General features: G+C 53.2%; 1 protein-coding gene across 4 annotated transcripts in view; it reads left to right on the forward strand.

Annotated features, from left to right (window-relative positions):
- SEC14L1 (SEC14 like lipid binding 1) overlaps positions 1–14,044 on the forward strand; it is a 48,538-nt gene extending 34,494 nt beyond the window's left edge. For all 4 annotated transcript variants that reach the window (XM_081270926.1, XM_081270924.1, XM_081270927.1 and 1 more), the window contains 10 exons: positions 1,543–1,732; positions 3,957–4,045; positions 4,696–4,766; positions 5,856–6,027; positions 6,302–6,436; positions 8,777–8,911; positions 10,555–10,806; positions 11,561–11,739; positions 12,107–12,208; positions 13,913–14,044. In XM_081270926.1, the coding sequence (XP_081127052.1) occupies positions 1,543–1,732; positions 3,957–4,045; positions 4,696–4,766; positions 5,856–6,027; positions 6,302–6,436; positions 8,777–8,911; positions 10,555–10,806; positions 11,561–11,739; positions 12,107–12,208; positions 13,913–13,928 (1,341 nt within the window). In that variant the 3' untranslated portion in view covers positions 13,929–14,044. The remainder of the gene's footprint in view (positions 1–1,542; positions 1,733–3,956; positions 4,046–4,695; positions 4,767–5,855; positions 6,028–6,301; positions 6,437–8,776; positions 8,912–10,554; positions 10,807–11,560; positions 11,740–12,106; positions 12,209–13,912) is intronic.
- Positions 14,045–14,378: the final 334 nt, after the last annotated feature.

The raw sequence follows: 14,378 nt of genomic DNA on the forward strand, positions 1-14,378 counted from the left end.
TGCGTGCGACCCGGGTTCGATCCTCAGCACCACATACAAAACAAAGATGTTGTGTCCACCGATAACTAAAACATAAATATTAAAATTCTCTCTCCCTCTCCCTCTCCCTCTCCCTCTCTCACTCTCTCTTTAAAAAAAAAATAGTTGTAGATGGACAGAATGCCTTTATTTTATTTATTAATTTTGATGTAGTGCTGAGGATTGAACCCAGTGCCTTACGCATGCTAGGCAAGCACTTTGCCACTGAGCTACAGCCCCAGCCCCCGAGAGCTTTTTAACACCAGTCATTAGGAAAACAGCTACTGTTGGTGTCTGCTGACCGTGTGTTAGACATGCTTTTAGCTCTTCGTGTAGTCTTCCCAACAGGCCTAGAGGTGGGTGCTGTTCCATCATCTCCTTTTTTCAGAAGGTCCAGAAACCAAGGCATGGAGAAGTTAAGCAGCTTGCTCAAGGTCTTAAGCTAGGAAACAGTGGGGCCAAGATTTGAACCAAGACCATGTGGTTTCAGCACCATATTCCTGTTTATTTATTAGATACAGGATATTCAACCTAGGGGTGCTCTTCCACTGAGCCACATCCCCAGCCCCCTTTTATTTTTTATTTTGAGGCAGGGTCTTCATAAGTTGCTGAGGCTGGCCTCCAACTTGTGATCCTCCTGCCTCAGCCCCCCCGAGGTGCTGGGATTATAGGTGTGTTCCCACATTCTTAACCGTTTCCATGTGCCTGTGCTGCTTTCCAAGTGAAGATGATGCCAAATCACTGCACCCTATGCTTTGATTATGTGCCAAGGTGGGATTCCACGCAGACTCTTGCTCCCACTCTCTTTATGGTCTCTGGATGGTCTGGCTACCTGCATTAGTGAACAGGTGGCCACAGAGGGAAGAGACCTGGTCCAAATGAGACTCAGATCCTGGACTCACCCTTCTTCTTTATTCAGGGTGACCAGGCTGATTGACAGGGTCTTGAGAAGGTTCCTGCATGTCAGCAGCACCCCCACACTGCCAATCCCAGCATGGTTTCATTCCAACTTTTAGTAGAATCTCCATGCAGAAGCGCACAGGGCACAATGGCATGCCATCGCATAGCTTGGAACTGTTGCCTGTGTTTCAGACATTGTGCCTTCACATTGCCCAGACTGAAAGGGTGCTTTAGGAAGATCACTAGAAAAATCAGATACTGATTTTTTTTTTTTTTTAATTAAACATCAGGCCAAGATTTTTCTGGGAATAGCTAATTTTATTTTTTTCCGGTGGTGGAGAGCAAACCCAGGGCCTCACATGCTGGGCAGTGCTGTACCACTGAGCTGCTCCCTGCCCCAGCAGCAGCTCGTTCTAAACAGCATGAAGGTGCAGGTTACTGTTGAGAAGAGATGGAGTTTGAATCCTGGTCTCTTAGCAACAACAAACCTTCCCCCGGACCCCCAGTCCTGGGGTTGGACCCAGGAGTGTTGTACCACTGCATCACACCCCAGTCATTTTAAAAACTGACATTTTGAGGCTGGGCAACTCTTAACAGTCCTAAAAGCATCTTTTCTTCTCCCAGATCCCAAAGGATGAGCATATTCTTCGGTTCCTACGCGCTCGGGATTTTAACATCGACAAGGCCAGAGAGATCATGTGTCAGTCTTTAACATGGCGGAAGCAGCACCAGGTGGACTACATCCTGGACACCTGGACCCCACCCCAGGTGCTTCAGGATTACTACGCGGGAGGATGGCACCATCACGACAAAGGTGGGTGGCACTGTGTCTCCCCGTCTGTTGCCATCATGTCTCCCTGTGGGGCATCCGGGAGCTCCGCAGAAAGCCAGCGGCCTGCAAGGCATTGCCCTCCTCTCCTGGGACCTGGAAGCGCTCTCTAGTGTGAGCCAGCTGGTGAGACCCTCCAGCACACTCCTGTCCCACCTGGGCAGCTGAGGGAGGGCAGTGGCTTTGGCTCCTTCCTGGAGTTGCCCTGGGACAGCGACTTTACTTCCATTCTCAGGTCTGTGGAGTCTGTTTTGACATATTAAAAACTCAAACGTTGGGCTCAGGCTGTGGCTCAGTGGTAGAGTGCCTGCCTCACACATGTGAGGCACTGGGTTGATCCTCAGCCCCATGTAAAAATAAGAAAACATAAAAAGATATCGTGACCATCTACAAGAAAAATATTTTTAAAAGCCCCAAAACTGTGCTAATAAAAAGGATTTAATGACTTACGCCTTCCAGTAGCTGTAACATGTCCAGCCAGGCCTCCATATCAGAATAGTAGAGAACTGCGGTTTCTCTCAGGAGCAAGTAGACCAGAGACACAACACTCAAAGTGGGGGTGGCCGTCCCTTTGCATACTGGCCCCCGCGGGAGTGCTGGCCTTGTCTTACGATGCTCTTTCCTCCTGGGCTGCAGGTTAGTGGTTGGACAGAATTGAATCACAGTCATTGGAGGGGGGCTGCAGGGACTGCTGTGGAACTGGCTTCCTCTTCTGTCTCTGAACAAGTCCTTTCAGAACTATAATACTCCAGTCTGTCTTGTTTTTCTAATTGGCTATTTATTTACTAGTATTAGGGATTGAACCCAGTGGCTTTTCCACTGAGCCACATCTTCAGCCCTTTTTATTTTGAGACAATCCCTCACTAACCTGCTGAGGCCAGCCTCAAACTTGTGATCTTCCTGCCTCAACCTCCCAAGTCACTGGTGTGCCACTGCACTCAAATTGTTTTTCTTCAAAGGAACTGTAGCTTTATTGGTTGTAACTGGAAACATTTGTATTTATTTCACTACATGACTGGAACCTTAAAAGGTTAAAAAGTTTTGTAGTAAGACATGGACAGATGTGTCCCATATAAATGTTGGAAGAGGGACCCAGGTATGGTGGGACGCACCTGTGATCCCAGCTGCTCCACAGACTGAGGCAGAAGGATTGCAAGTTCAAGGCCAGACTCACTAACTTGGCAAGATTGCTGCAAAAGAAAAGAAAAAAGAAAGGGCTGTGGCTGCAACTCAGCGACAGAACACTGGCTTCAGTCCTCCAGCACCACCTGAAAAAGTGTTGGTACAAACTTTTTGTAAACTTGCTTTTCTACAAGATTTGGGGTCACAGAAAACTTCTTGGCTTAGTAAACAGATGTGGAACCAGCTGTTCCCTAAAGGCGAGGTCAGCCCTGGGAGGACCCATGGCAGACGCTGCCTCCCTGCAGGACGATCCTGCTGCTCTCCCTTCAACCACAGGGTGACAATCTGAGAGGTGCCGGCCGCTGCATACACTCTGGCCCTGGGATCATCTTCCCCTGTGTGGCTGGCTGGCGATGACAGGGTTGTGGGATGAGTTAGGTTCCTCTCAGGCTCCCTCCGTTAGATCTGTAGGTTATGGAGACAGAGCCAGCGAGTGCTGATTGGTGTCCAGAATGTTCCCATTTTTCTTGGACTTCAGTGGAAATTGAGGAAGACTGACTTGTAAAAATCTTATTAATTTATTGGTAACTTATGAAATTAAAAAGGCTTATTTTTCTGAGAAAGGAGACTTGAACTGAATTCGTAAATCCTAGGCATTCGGAAGTCTCCTGGGCTCTTGCTAAGCCGTGTGTGCGAGCGAAGCAACCCAGCCTGACGGCTATCGCGCAGGACAGGCTGGGCTTGGGCTCGGCCCTCCTCTCGGCAGCACCATCTCCAGGCTCTGCTAAGCTGCACCATTATTTGGTTTTTTCTTTTGTGACTTTTGGGGGAAATGTTGGATGCCAACCCCACCCCTGTCCCCACACTGAAGCCAGCTGCTGCTTAGCAGAGGGGAGAGCTTGGGTCTGTCAGAACACTCCAGAGCTCTCCTGCTTCCCAGGAGTCCTGTTTGCGGGGCTGGAGTGCAGCCCACAGCCTTGCTCCTGGTGGGTGCTCTTCAGCTGCACCACCTCCAGCCTGGAGCCAGGGGTCCCGGGGGTTTCCTGTGCCCCACACAGGGACCCTCTGATTGCTTCCTCCCCTGCAGATGGACGGCCTCTCTACGTGCTCAGGCTGGGGCAGATGGACACCAAGGGCTTGGTACGAGCCCTGGGCGAGGAAGCCCTGCTGCGATACGTAAGTCCTGACTGCTGCTGGCCTTGCCCTGCGTCCCATGCTGCGCCCCCTGCCCTGGGTGCTTTGCTCTTGCAGTTAGAAAGGAGAGCCTGATGTATGCAGAGACCTCAGAGGAGGACACAAACGTCCTGCAGATGTTTTAACTGCGGGGTCCTCCGGAGTAGCCGGGTGTCTAGAGCAGACAGACCCCCCCTCACACTCTGCTGCTGGCCTTCTGTGGGTTCCTGTCCGTGCTCCCGGCTGTGGTCATCTGTGCTGTGCACAAGTGCAGATACAGAGGGACTTCTTCCGAGGGAGCACTTGTCACCCCAACTTGAAGGGCTGTCCTGGGCTGCCTGGGGCTGTTCTGAGACCTCCTGTGGCACGGCACATGGACACGCCCAGCTCCCTCTTTCCTGCTGTCCAGTTCACCTGTTCTGAAGACCCATCCCAGAGTGGTGGCTCCCTGAGCCCAACCTGCAGTGTCACAACTCTCCCTTCGCCACAGAGGATGGCATCTGCTCTCTCCTGAGAGCCAGATGGTTGTCCTTGTCGGACCGTGCTCAGCCAGTACGACTGCCAGGATGCTCTGTGGGCACCCTGCCTGCTCCCCTGTGGTGTGCCCGGTGGGCGAGTCTTGACCTGCCCCGTCTCCATGCCCTGTGTGACAGGTTCTCTCCATAAACGAAGAGGGCCTGAGGCGTTGTGAAGAGAACACGAAGGTCTTCGGCCGGCCCATCAGGTGGGTGGGAGGTGTGCGCTCTTCTTTGGGCTTATTGACAATGTGGATTCCATATTTCTAGTTGGTATTTAGGACCGAAGTCTGGTAGTTCACTGTTTTCCAGGGAGTTTCAAAACTAGAAAATAATGAGAGGGACAGCTGCAGGCTTGGTGCTCCTTGTCCCCTAGGCCCGGCTGTCAGGGCATCCCAGCAGGCCCCGTGGGTTGGCCTGGGCAGTGGGCCTTGAGGTCCTCGGTAGCCCAGGAGCATAGCTCCTTTGCTTGTTTGTTTCGACCCCAATTCTCCCAAACTCTCCTGTGTTCCTGAGCTGGCTTCCAGGCTTTGTCAGGTGGGGTGAAAGTGTGCAGGGACGCCAAGGTGGACACGTGGACGGGTGGGGGTGGCTCCTCCAGAGTGTCTGTTCCCCAGGGCAGGGCTTGCAAGGGTGCGTGTTCACTGCTGCCTCTCAGCCCCTCAGAAGGCGCTGGACTCAGTGAACATTTGTTGTGGAATAGCTTATTGCAGTGCAAACGCCAAGTGTGGGTTACAGTGTCAGACGTGTGCCCTGGGGAGAGGCACAGAGTGTCGGGATGGAGCTTTATGTCTTGCTTGCTAGTCACTGAGCATGTCTGAGAGAGGCTTTTATATGCTGTCAGCCATTCATTGATGGCTTTGATAGTTCATGGTGGGTCCTACCACATTGAGCCTATGTGTTTTATGTAAGTAGATGTGAATAGAGTTCATAACACCGTAATTCTTAAAACTGGTGATAAGCCAGGCATGGTGGTGTGTGCCTGTAATTCCAGTGATGTGGGAGGCTGAGGTAGGAGGATTAAAAGTTTGAGGCCAGCCTGGGCAACTCAGGGAGGCCCTGTCTCTAAATTTTTAAAAATTTTAAAGGGCTGGGGGGTGTGGCTTAGCAGTAAAGCACCCCTGTAGTCAATGCCTGTGTTGCCTAAAAATGGAAAAACAAAACAAAAAACCTGATGTATGTTTGGAAACGACTATAAATGACTGTTTTATAATATTGAAAGAAAAACATTGAATGTAGGACCCAGTTTGCCAAGTATGCTGTCTATTGAATAAAACACATCTCTGCACCATCTGCAGTTCCTGGACCTGCCTGGTGGACCTGGAAGGGCTGAACATGCGCCACTTGTGGAGACCTGGCGTCAAAGCCCTGCTGCGAATCATCGAAGTGGTGGAGGCCAATTACCCAGAGACGCTGGGCCGCCTTCTCATCCTCCGGGCACCCAGGGTCTTCCCTGTTCTCTGGACACTGGTGGGTTGTGTGATGTTTTGCAGTGACCGTTAGCCTTCTAGAAGGCAGATATTTGTGCACTCGCTGCATGTCTGTGTCCTGGAGTCTCAACTAGGTGGGAAAAAGCAAAGTAAGATGCAGAGTGAAACTCAGATGTTGTTAAAGGGGAGAAAAAGCAAAATGTTTCTGACTGTCCTAAGGCTGTGCAGACGGACCTGACAGAGCCCCGTGTCAGACTTTTGCTCTTTGAAAACCAGACAGCAAATGAAACAGCCCGGCCTCTGGCTCCTCACAGGTCAGTCCATTCATTGACGACAACACCAGAAGGAAGTTCCTCATTTACGCAGGAAATGACTACCAGGGCCCCGGCGGCCTGCTGGACTACATCGACAGAGAGATCATTCCAGATTTCCTGAGCGGGGAGTGCATGGTACGTATGAGGAAAGAGGCACACGTTTGTACTGAGGACGTTAGAAGAGTGGTATTGGTTTGTACAGATGACTTCAGAACCTTTAGTTTGGATTTCTTGATTTTTGCCTGTCACCTTTGACCTGAGGTTGAACTGAGGAGAGCCATTCAGATGATTGTTGGTAACACATTTCTTCACGTGAAATTCTAATGGGAATCTTTTAGAATCTATTGTAAGAATAGCTTGCTTTATTAACACAGCCGTGAGTGAATCAGGTCTTGTAACTGTTTTAGTTTTTTAAAAGATACTATTACAGCATTGATTCGGTGGGGCACAACGGCTGAGCAGCTCAGGAGGCTGAGGCAGGAGGATCACAAGGTCAAAGCCAGCCCCATCAACTTTGTGAGACCCTGTCTCAAAATAAAAAACTAAGCAAAATAAAAATTTTAAAAAGTGTCTGGAGGTGTAGCTCAGTGGTTAAGTATCCCTGGGTTTAATCCCCAGTACCAGAAAAGCAAACAGGGACTTGGGGCTGACAGTGTGGCTCAGGGCTGGAGCACTTGCCTGGCGTGCAGAAGAGCCTGGGTTTCATCCTCAGCACCACCAACAAAACAAGAGCAGTCAAAGCAACACTGAATCAGCTTTCAAGAGCAGTTCCTTGACAATTATGTAACCCAGGATAACACTTTTCAAAGTGGAAAATTAAAGGAAGTGGTTCTCCTTTATGTAAGTTTGGGGTTTTAAAAAAATAAGGTGCTGGATAATCAGGAGCCAAAGGAGCAGGCATCTGGAGGCCTGGAGCCTGCAGTTGCCCAGGGGAGGCCTAAGAAGGCTGGGGCTGGAGGAACTCCATGGGATTGGATCTGTGGGCTCCGTGGCTGCTGAAGTGAGCAAGGGATCGAGGCTGTCATCAGAGCAAGGATCTCTGGGCACCTTCACACTAAAGCTACCCCTTGAGATGTGCACACTCTGGGTTTGACTCCTTTAGCTAAGGAATTGAGCTGTTGAGGGAATCCTTCTCAATGGTTAGAGGACTTTAGGAAACCCAAGAGTTTAGCTCTCAGCTCATCAGTTCCATTTTAAGGAAGCTGCAGGCACCATCACACCACAGTGCAAAGAGCAAGTAAGTTGCAGGATGTGACTTAGCCCGGTGCCCCTGAGATCAAACCATGGGATCAGGTTTGTGGAAACCTACAAACTGCTTTCATCATGAAAAGCTAACCATCTTGTAGTCAGGCATAGTGGTGTGCCCCTGTAATCCCAGAGACTCGGGAGGCTGAGGCAGGAGGATCTCAAGTTTGAGGCCAGCCTAAAATAAAAAACAAAAAGGGCACCATGCTGAAGCACCCTTGGGTTCAGTACCTGGTGCCCAAACAAAACAAAAACAGGTAGAGTCGGGTATCAGACACTTGGCAGGTAGCACTTGCCTTTGTAGCCTGTCCATGCCCGACGCACTCACAGTGCTGAGAGTCCATCTTATTGAGATGTCCATCTTATTGAGCCTTGTGGGACCCCACATGCCTCCCGGGCAGCCACTCAGCCTGGTTGTCGGAGGGGAGCGCTCCTGGGCTTAGAGGGTGTCTTACCACCGGTCACCTGGTGTTTTCTAACGTGCCATCCTTGCGGGGACAGTTCCACTTCGCACTGCGGGCCGAGGGTGTGAGCGTTTGCTCTGTGTGGTTGCCTCCCTGGGCTGCTGTCGGGGAGTACTTGGATTTTATGAACTCTCAGGTGAAGCTGCTGTACAAGGACTCATCAATTGTCATTGTCAAATAGGACACTGCCTGTTTCTTGCAAATTCAAGTTCTCCTTTATTGATAGCGGGTGATGGTATAGACTGATCGTTTGACCTTGATTATACAGGAAGCTTTATTCGTTGGTAGTAATTGACTATAAATTTGATTATTTTGTTTTTTACTTTTCTGTGGTGTTGGGGATTGAACCGAGTCCTCATACGTGCTAGGCAGGTGCTCTATCAGTGACCTGCATAACCAGCTCCACTTAAGACTTTATGTAAAAATAATGCCTGTAGTTCTTGGGAATAAAGCTTTCTTAACATAATGTGTTTCCTTTGTAGTGCAATAGAAAGTCTTTTAATTCCTATAAAAACCAGCTGTAGTAATTGAGTCCAGTACCTCCTGCATATTAGTGTGAATTCTGTGATAACCATCTTTGACTTGTTTGTGTTTACTCAGAGTAGAACACAGGACTGCAGTGGTTTTCCACAGTAGCTCGCAGGCTGCATGGCCTGCCTCGGCCTTGCCAGGGCTCTGTCTAGATTCCCAGGAGGTCGGTGGGCGCGGACGGGGCTCGGGCTGTGGGCTGTGGGCACAGCTCTCATGGCTGTGTTTACATTTCCAGTGTGAAGTGCCAGAGGGTGGACTGGTCCCCAAATCTCTGTATAGGACTGCAGAGGAGCTGGAAAACGAAGACCTGAAGCTCTGGACCGAGACCATCTACCAGTCTGCAAGCGTGTTCAAAGGAGCCCCTCACGAGGTACGCCTTCCGGGCCGCCCCAGGGGCCGCCCCAGCCCTGCTGCCCGCTGCCCAGCGCCCATCAGAAGAGCCGCTGGTCTTTCTGCTCTTGGGTCTTCAGGTCCCTGATGGTCTATCTTGGTAAATGACCACGTGGAAGAGTGGGTCTCTCAGATGGAAAACCACTGTGTGGCCAAAGCCTTGAAGGGGGCCTGGTTTCTTGCCCTGTTTCGCTGGAGAGCCTTGACACAGACATGGGGAACAAGTCGGTCCTGTCGGAATCCTGCTTTCACCCCTGAGCTGGCTACTCAGTGGTCACCTTGACCAGGCTTCCCTTGAGTGGTCCACTTCTGTGGAGTTTCTTCAGAGCTTTGCCGGTTCCGTCAGTGCAGGGGAGTGAGGAGGGAGCAGCTGGCCTCTGTTTCCTCTTCTTGCTGTCACACTGGTGCAAAGGCCAGAGTGTCCCTGCATGAAGTCCCCACGTATCTGTATCAGTGCAGGTGACCTGAGTGTGAGGGCCACTGCGCAAGGTCCTGGGTCCTGGGTCCTGGCTGGGTGGCAGCACTTTGCACGAGGGGTGCTGGGTCAAGAGACTGCTGTCTCTGCCCAGGGTGGTGGCCAGGAGCTGACCCTTACTGCTTCTGCCATGGCAGCTCCCTGCTCAGCCACCTGCTGGTCATTGTTGCTGATGTCTTCCCAGCAGCTGACCGGACGGACCCTGGTGGGTGGACGATGAGGGAGGCTGTAGCCGTGATTTGAATGGCAGAGGAAGCCTGATGGGCCCTGTTTCACACTGTCCTGAGATGATTTGTATGGATCCCTATCTGAGGGTGCATGGCGCTGTGCTTGTCCCTGTTAGAAGTGGCCTGTTACCACACCTGCGCTCTGCTTTGGGAATGAGTGAGGTACAAGTCCATGGCAGGACCACCCGGGGCGAAGCGGCGTGTCCTGTGCAGCAGGGAGGAGGGCATGCTCCATAGGCCTGCTCCTCAGTCTCCAGAGGGGCCGTGCTGAAGGGCACAGCTGGCCTCCAGAGGGAGCTGCAGAGGCCAGTCCACGCAGAGCTCTGCCCAGCTGCTTTGGGTTCTCATGCCCCTCCCCCACTAGTCTTTGAAACTGAGGCTGACCTCTCTCTGCTGGGGAACTATCACTGCAGGTTGAAGTCTGGGTTTTGGATGGCACTCGGCACCCCTCACAGCTCATCTCTTCCTTCCAGCTTGTCTGGTGTAGCTGCACTCCTGTATGTGGCTTGTGCCCTCCAGGCCTCCCCTGCTCTTCTCCAGGCCTTGCTGCTCCCTAGCCCCAAGCAGCCCCGGCCCCCTGTGTCCGGTTCCCCAGGTGTCCCGTCTTAGGTTGGAAGACCATCTTTTAGAAAGCTGTCTGCAGATGCTGTTCGGCATCTTTGGAGGGTACACGCAGGTCATAGAGGCCCAGTGGCTCACACCTCCACGATGTGTAGCAGGAGCCTTTGGGGAAAGAAGAACGAGAGGGAATGGGCCCTGGAGGGCTGAGTGACCTGGGTGAAGGCACCACCCCTGCCTGTCAGTCCTGCCCGTCCCTCCTGCCCCTTCCTGGCTCACACCTCTAGGCTGGAAGGCCCCTGCAGGGCTTGTAAGCGCGGGCCTCACACGTGCGATTGAGTCACTCCCCCTCCTGTTTTCCAGATTCTCATTCAGATTGTGGATGCTGCTTCTGTGATCACTTGGGATTTTGACGTGTGCAAAGGCGACATTGTCTTTAATATCTATCACTCCAAGAGGTCTCCGCAGCCCCCCAAGAAGGACTCCCTGGGGGCCCACAGCATCACCTCTCCAGGCGGGAACAACGTGCAGCTCATAGACAAGGTCTGGCAGCTGGGCCGCGACTACAGCATGGTGGAGTCGCCCCTGATTTGCAAAGAAGGAGAAAGTGTGCAGGTGAAGTCACATGTTCGTGACGCTCCATGGGGGCCTCCTCTCGACAGTGGGTGTCCCTGCTTTGCCCCACCCTGGTGGCTCCTGGAGGCTCTGCTGTTGGTGGAGGGCAGGGTGTGCCTAGCTGCCAGGCCAGAAAGACCCAGGAATCCCCGTGGGTCTCGGGCCCTGAGCGGGAGCTCCCACCCAAGAAGGGTGCAGGCAGCCCAGGACTCCCCTGCACAGAAGGGCTGTCTGGCAGGAGAAAGTGTGTACACACACAGCTGGCCTTCAGATGACATGCGCTGGATGGGACTTGAGGGGTTGCCTTTGTCTTTGTCAGAGGAGAACCATAGAGAGGAGCAGAATTTAGGGAGCCACTTGCTGGTGGCCAGGCGCGCTGGTTTACATCCAGATGGTCTGCGGCTCACCTCAGCCTTAAGGGTGCCGCTTTCCGGTCTAGGCAGCCCTCCGGGTGCCTCTGGCCTTCCATAGTAGAGATGTGATTTTGCAAGGTGACAGTTGGGAGGGGAGTTCCTGTGGCCTTCCCAGCTCTTGTTGGAGGCCTTGGGACAGGCCTGATTGTGGATGGAAGGATGTTGTCGAAGTCCTTCCTGATGGTGATCCAGATAGCAGGTCTCCAGTCCTGTCCCAGATGATCACTGACTGCTGTCGCGTCCCCATGAGGCCGGGAGACAGCGCCCCGGCACTCAGCAGCCCCACTGTGGGATGGGGCTTGTCAGGAGTCCTCCTCATCCTGCTTCCCCCGCTGCTCCAGGGCTCTCATGTGACCAGGTGGCCAGGCTTCTACATCCTGCAGTGGAAGTTCCACAGCATGCCAGCGTGTGCGGCTACCAACCTGCCCCGGGTGGACGACGTGCTGGCCTCCCTGCAGGTGTCCTCACACAAGTGCAAAGTGATGTACTACACAGAAGTGATCGGCTCCGAGGACTTCAGGTCTGGGCTCCCTCCCCACACAGGCGTCCTTGAGGGTGAGGGTGCTCAGCAGAGGCCCCAGAGCCAGCTGTGTGCAGCAGGGATGGTGGGTCCGGGCTTCCCGGGCAGCGCTGGGCCCCTTCCTTGGCTCTGACTGCACAGCTGTGGCGAGGGGTGTCAGCGCAGCAGCGCAGCCTTTGCCTGTGCGTCATGTCAGCTGTGGGCAGGGGAAGCTGTCCCTGGACGGGATGCTCGTGGCCCATTCCCCCGACTGGGCGGGCACGGCATAGAGGGGCAGAGAGCAGGATGGGTGGGAAGCCCGCAGCAGTGTGGACAGCGGGCGCCTGTGGCTGGGTCCTCACACCTCTTCTCCTCCCTGCATCTGCAGAGGCTCGATGACCAGCCTGGAGTCCAGCCACAGTGGCTTCTCCCAGCTGAGCGCCACCACCACCACCTCCAGCCAGTCTCACTCCAGCTCCATGATTTCCAGGTAGTGCCGCGAAGCCTGTGTCCACTGTGTGGAGGGGATGGCCGCGCCTCGACAGCCAGCTGTGCCGGCCGCCCACCGACGTTGAGCAGCCTCCTCTCGCCCTCTAGGTAGCTCTAGCCATCCAGATGGTAAACTAGCCACGCCGTCCCAGAACTGTCGACAGGTAGTCTTAACTCTGACCCTGACCTTAACTCAATAGCCATAGATTTTATACACAGCGTGCACAAAATCAAACCAGAGCGCAAGGGCTCTCTCGAAAGAAAAATGGTTTATATTGCCAGTTAGGAAATTGACTTCGTCTCAAATATTGATGCAAAAAATTTTTCCAACAAGCTCCACCTTGTCCACTAGTGAATGACTTCCCATGACGTCTTCAGAGCCAAGCCCACCTTCTCCCAGGGAAAGAAGCCCCCAGCTGCTTGCCCTAAGCTGCACCGCGGTCCTTGTGGCTCCCTGTTAGTCGAGATGGTCGGTGGATCCGGTGGAAGCCCCCGAGTCCTTTCCTCTGGAGGACTAGGGCAGCCTGTAGCAGCGCCTAGTCCTAGGGCCGACCTGCTGCTGTTCCTGAGTGGGGCTGGTGGCTCAGGAGGGGTTCTCGGGGGCGCCCGCAACTCCGGGAAAATGCCACCATCATTAAACATTGCTTTCTCTCTCTCCTTTTCAAATCTTTCGATATTTTTCAGAGTAGAATTTTTCTGTCTGTGAACTTGGGTGGAGGTGTTCTCCCTTTCCCTCTGGGTGCCGCTCTTCCCACTGCAGGGAGGGTGCTCTGGGCTCAGTGCCACCCCTCCTGTGTGCTCTAGCAGCTTGCTGTGCTCGGCCATTTCTGCTCCGGCCATTCTTTAGAGGGTGTTCTGGAAACAGCCGTATTTGCTGTTTGGAAGCTGTGGCAATGAGTGTTAGCTGCCAGCAGGCTCCCGCAGGGTCACTTGAGGAGGGCATGGGGCTGTAGGAGCCCTTTGCGTTTGTAAGTGGAAACTGGATGCGTGTGCAGGTGCTTGTGGGTGTGCGCAGCAGCCGGGTGATGGTGCAGGTGGGCAGCTGGAAGCTCAGTTTGAGTCGCAAAGGAGTCCTCGGGAGCAAATCCGAGTATGAGATTGGTTTGCTTTTTACATTTTCTTTTTGATTTCCAACTACCAAGCCTGCTTTGCCCTCTTACCCCCCTCCCCCAGTTTTTAATGAGAAAGGCACGTTATTTATGAATCTGTCCAGGAGTCACATAGGGTTGGTTGTGTGATGAAGACGTGCAATGTGTGTTTTGTGTGGCAGGGGTTTTTAAAATGTGCACCACGCCACACAGCCTTCACAGTCCTAGATCGCGGTGCTCTGACTCAGCCTGGGCATTGGGTGAGCGGCCATGTGACCAGAGAGCTGTGTGGAGGCCAAGTGTGCACCCCATGAGTAGGTCGGGTGAGCCTGGGAGAAACTGACTGCCCCGCTCCTGGCCAGAGGAGGCCTCTGGCTCCTGTGCCTGTGCACCTTGAGGCACAGGCGGACCCCCCGGGTCCCGCCTGCCCTTGCCCTGTAAGGCAGCTCGCTGACACCGAAGCCTCGTTCCCAGAGCATGGCAGGGCTGGCCAGCACATCTGCGCTGTCAGAGCTTCCCATCTCCAGTTACAAGGACCTGAGGATGGTCCCTCTTCTCTCTCTTCCTGTCTCTCTCTCCCTGTCTCTCTCCTGTCTCTGTCTGTCTCTCTGTCTCAGATGGCAATTTTGCTGACAGCTGCCAAGAAAATGCTTCACTCACCCGTCCACACGTGCCCAGAGGTGTTTCTAGAGCATTTGACTTGCAGCCATGCCCCACCCCAGGCTGAAGACGCGTTCCTTTTAGTTGGTTCAGAAGTGGAACTCTTTTATCCCCAGAGAGCTGACTGTGTCTCTGAGACTTGAGAGCAGCATGGGACTGCACGGTGCCCGTGGCCCTCGGGAGCATGGTGGCCCTCGGGAGCGTGGGGCCCCTCGTCTTGTGAGGGATCGGGCACAGGGTTCCCTGTGCAGCTGCGCGTCTCTTGACGTCTCGTGCCCTGCCGCTCTTGAAATGCTGCTGTCATCTCCCTTTGACACTCCAATGATTCTGTTGGTTCTTCCTTCTATTACTAGTGTCTTAATTCACTTTCCTAAATTCATTATTTGCATATCAGAATTCCCTAAATGTTTTGTAAACATATTA

The sequence above is a fragment of the Spermophilus citellus genome, assembly GCF_964194105.1.
Source record: "Spermophilus citellus genome assembly, chromosome: 17".
In the NCBI taxonomy this organism is placed as follows: Eukaryota; Metazoa; Chordata; class Mammalia; order Rodentia; family Sciuridae; genus Spermophilus; species Spermophilus citellus.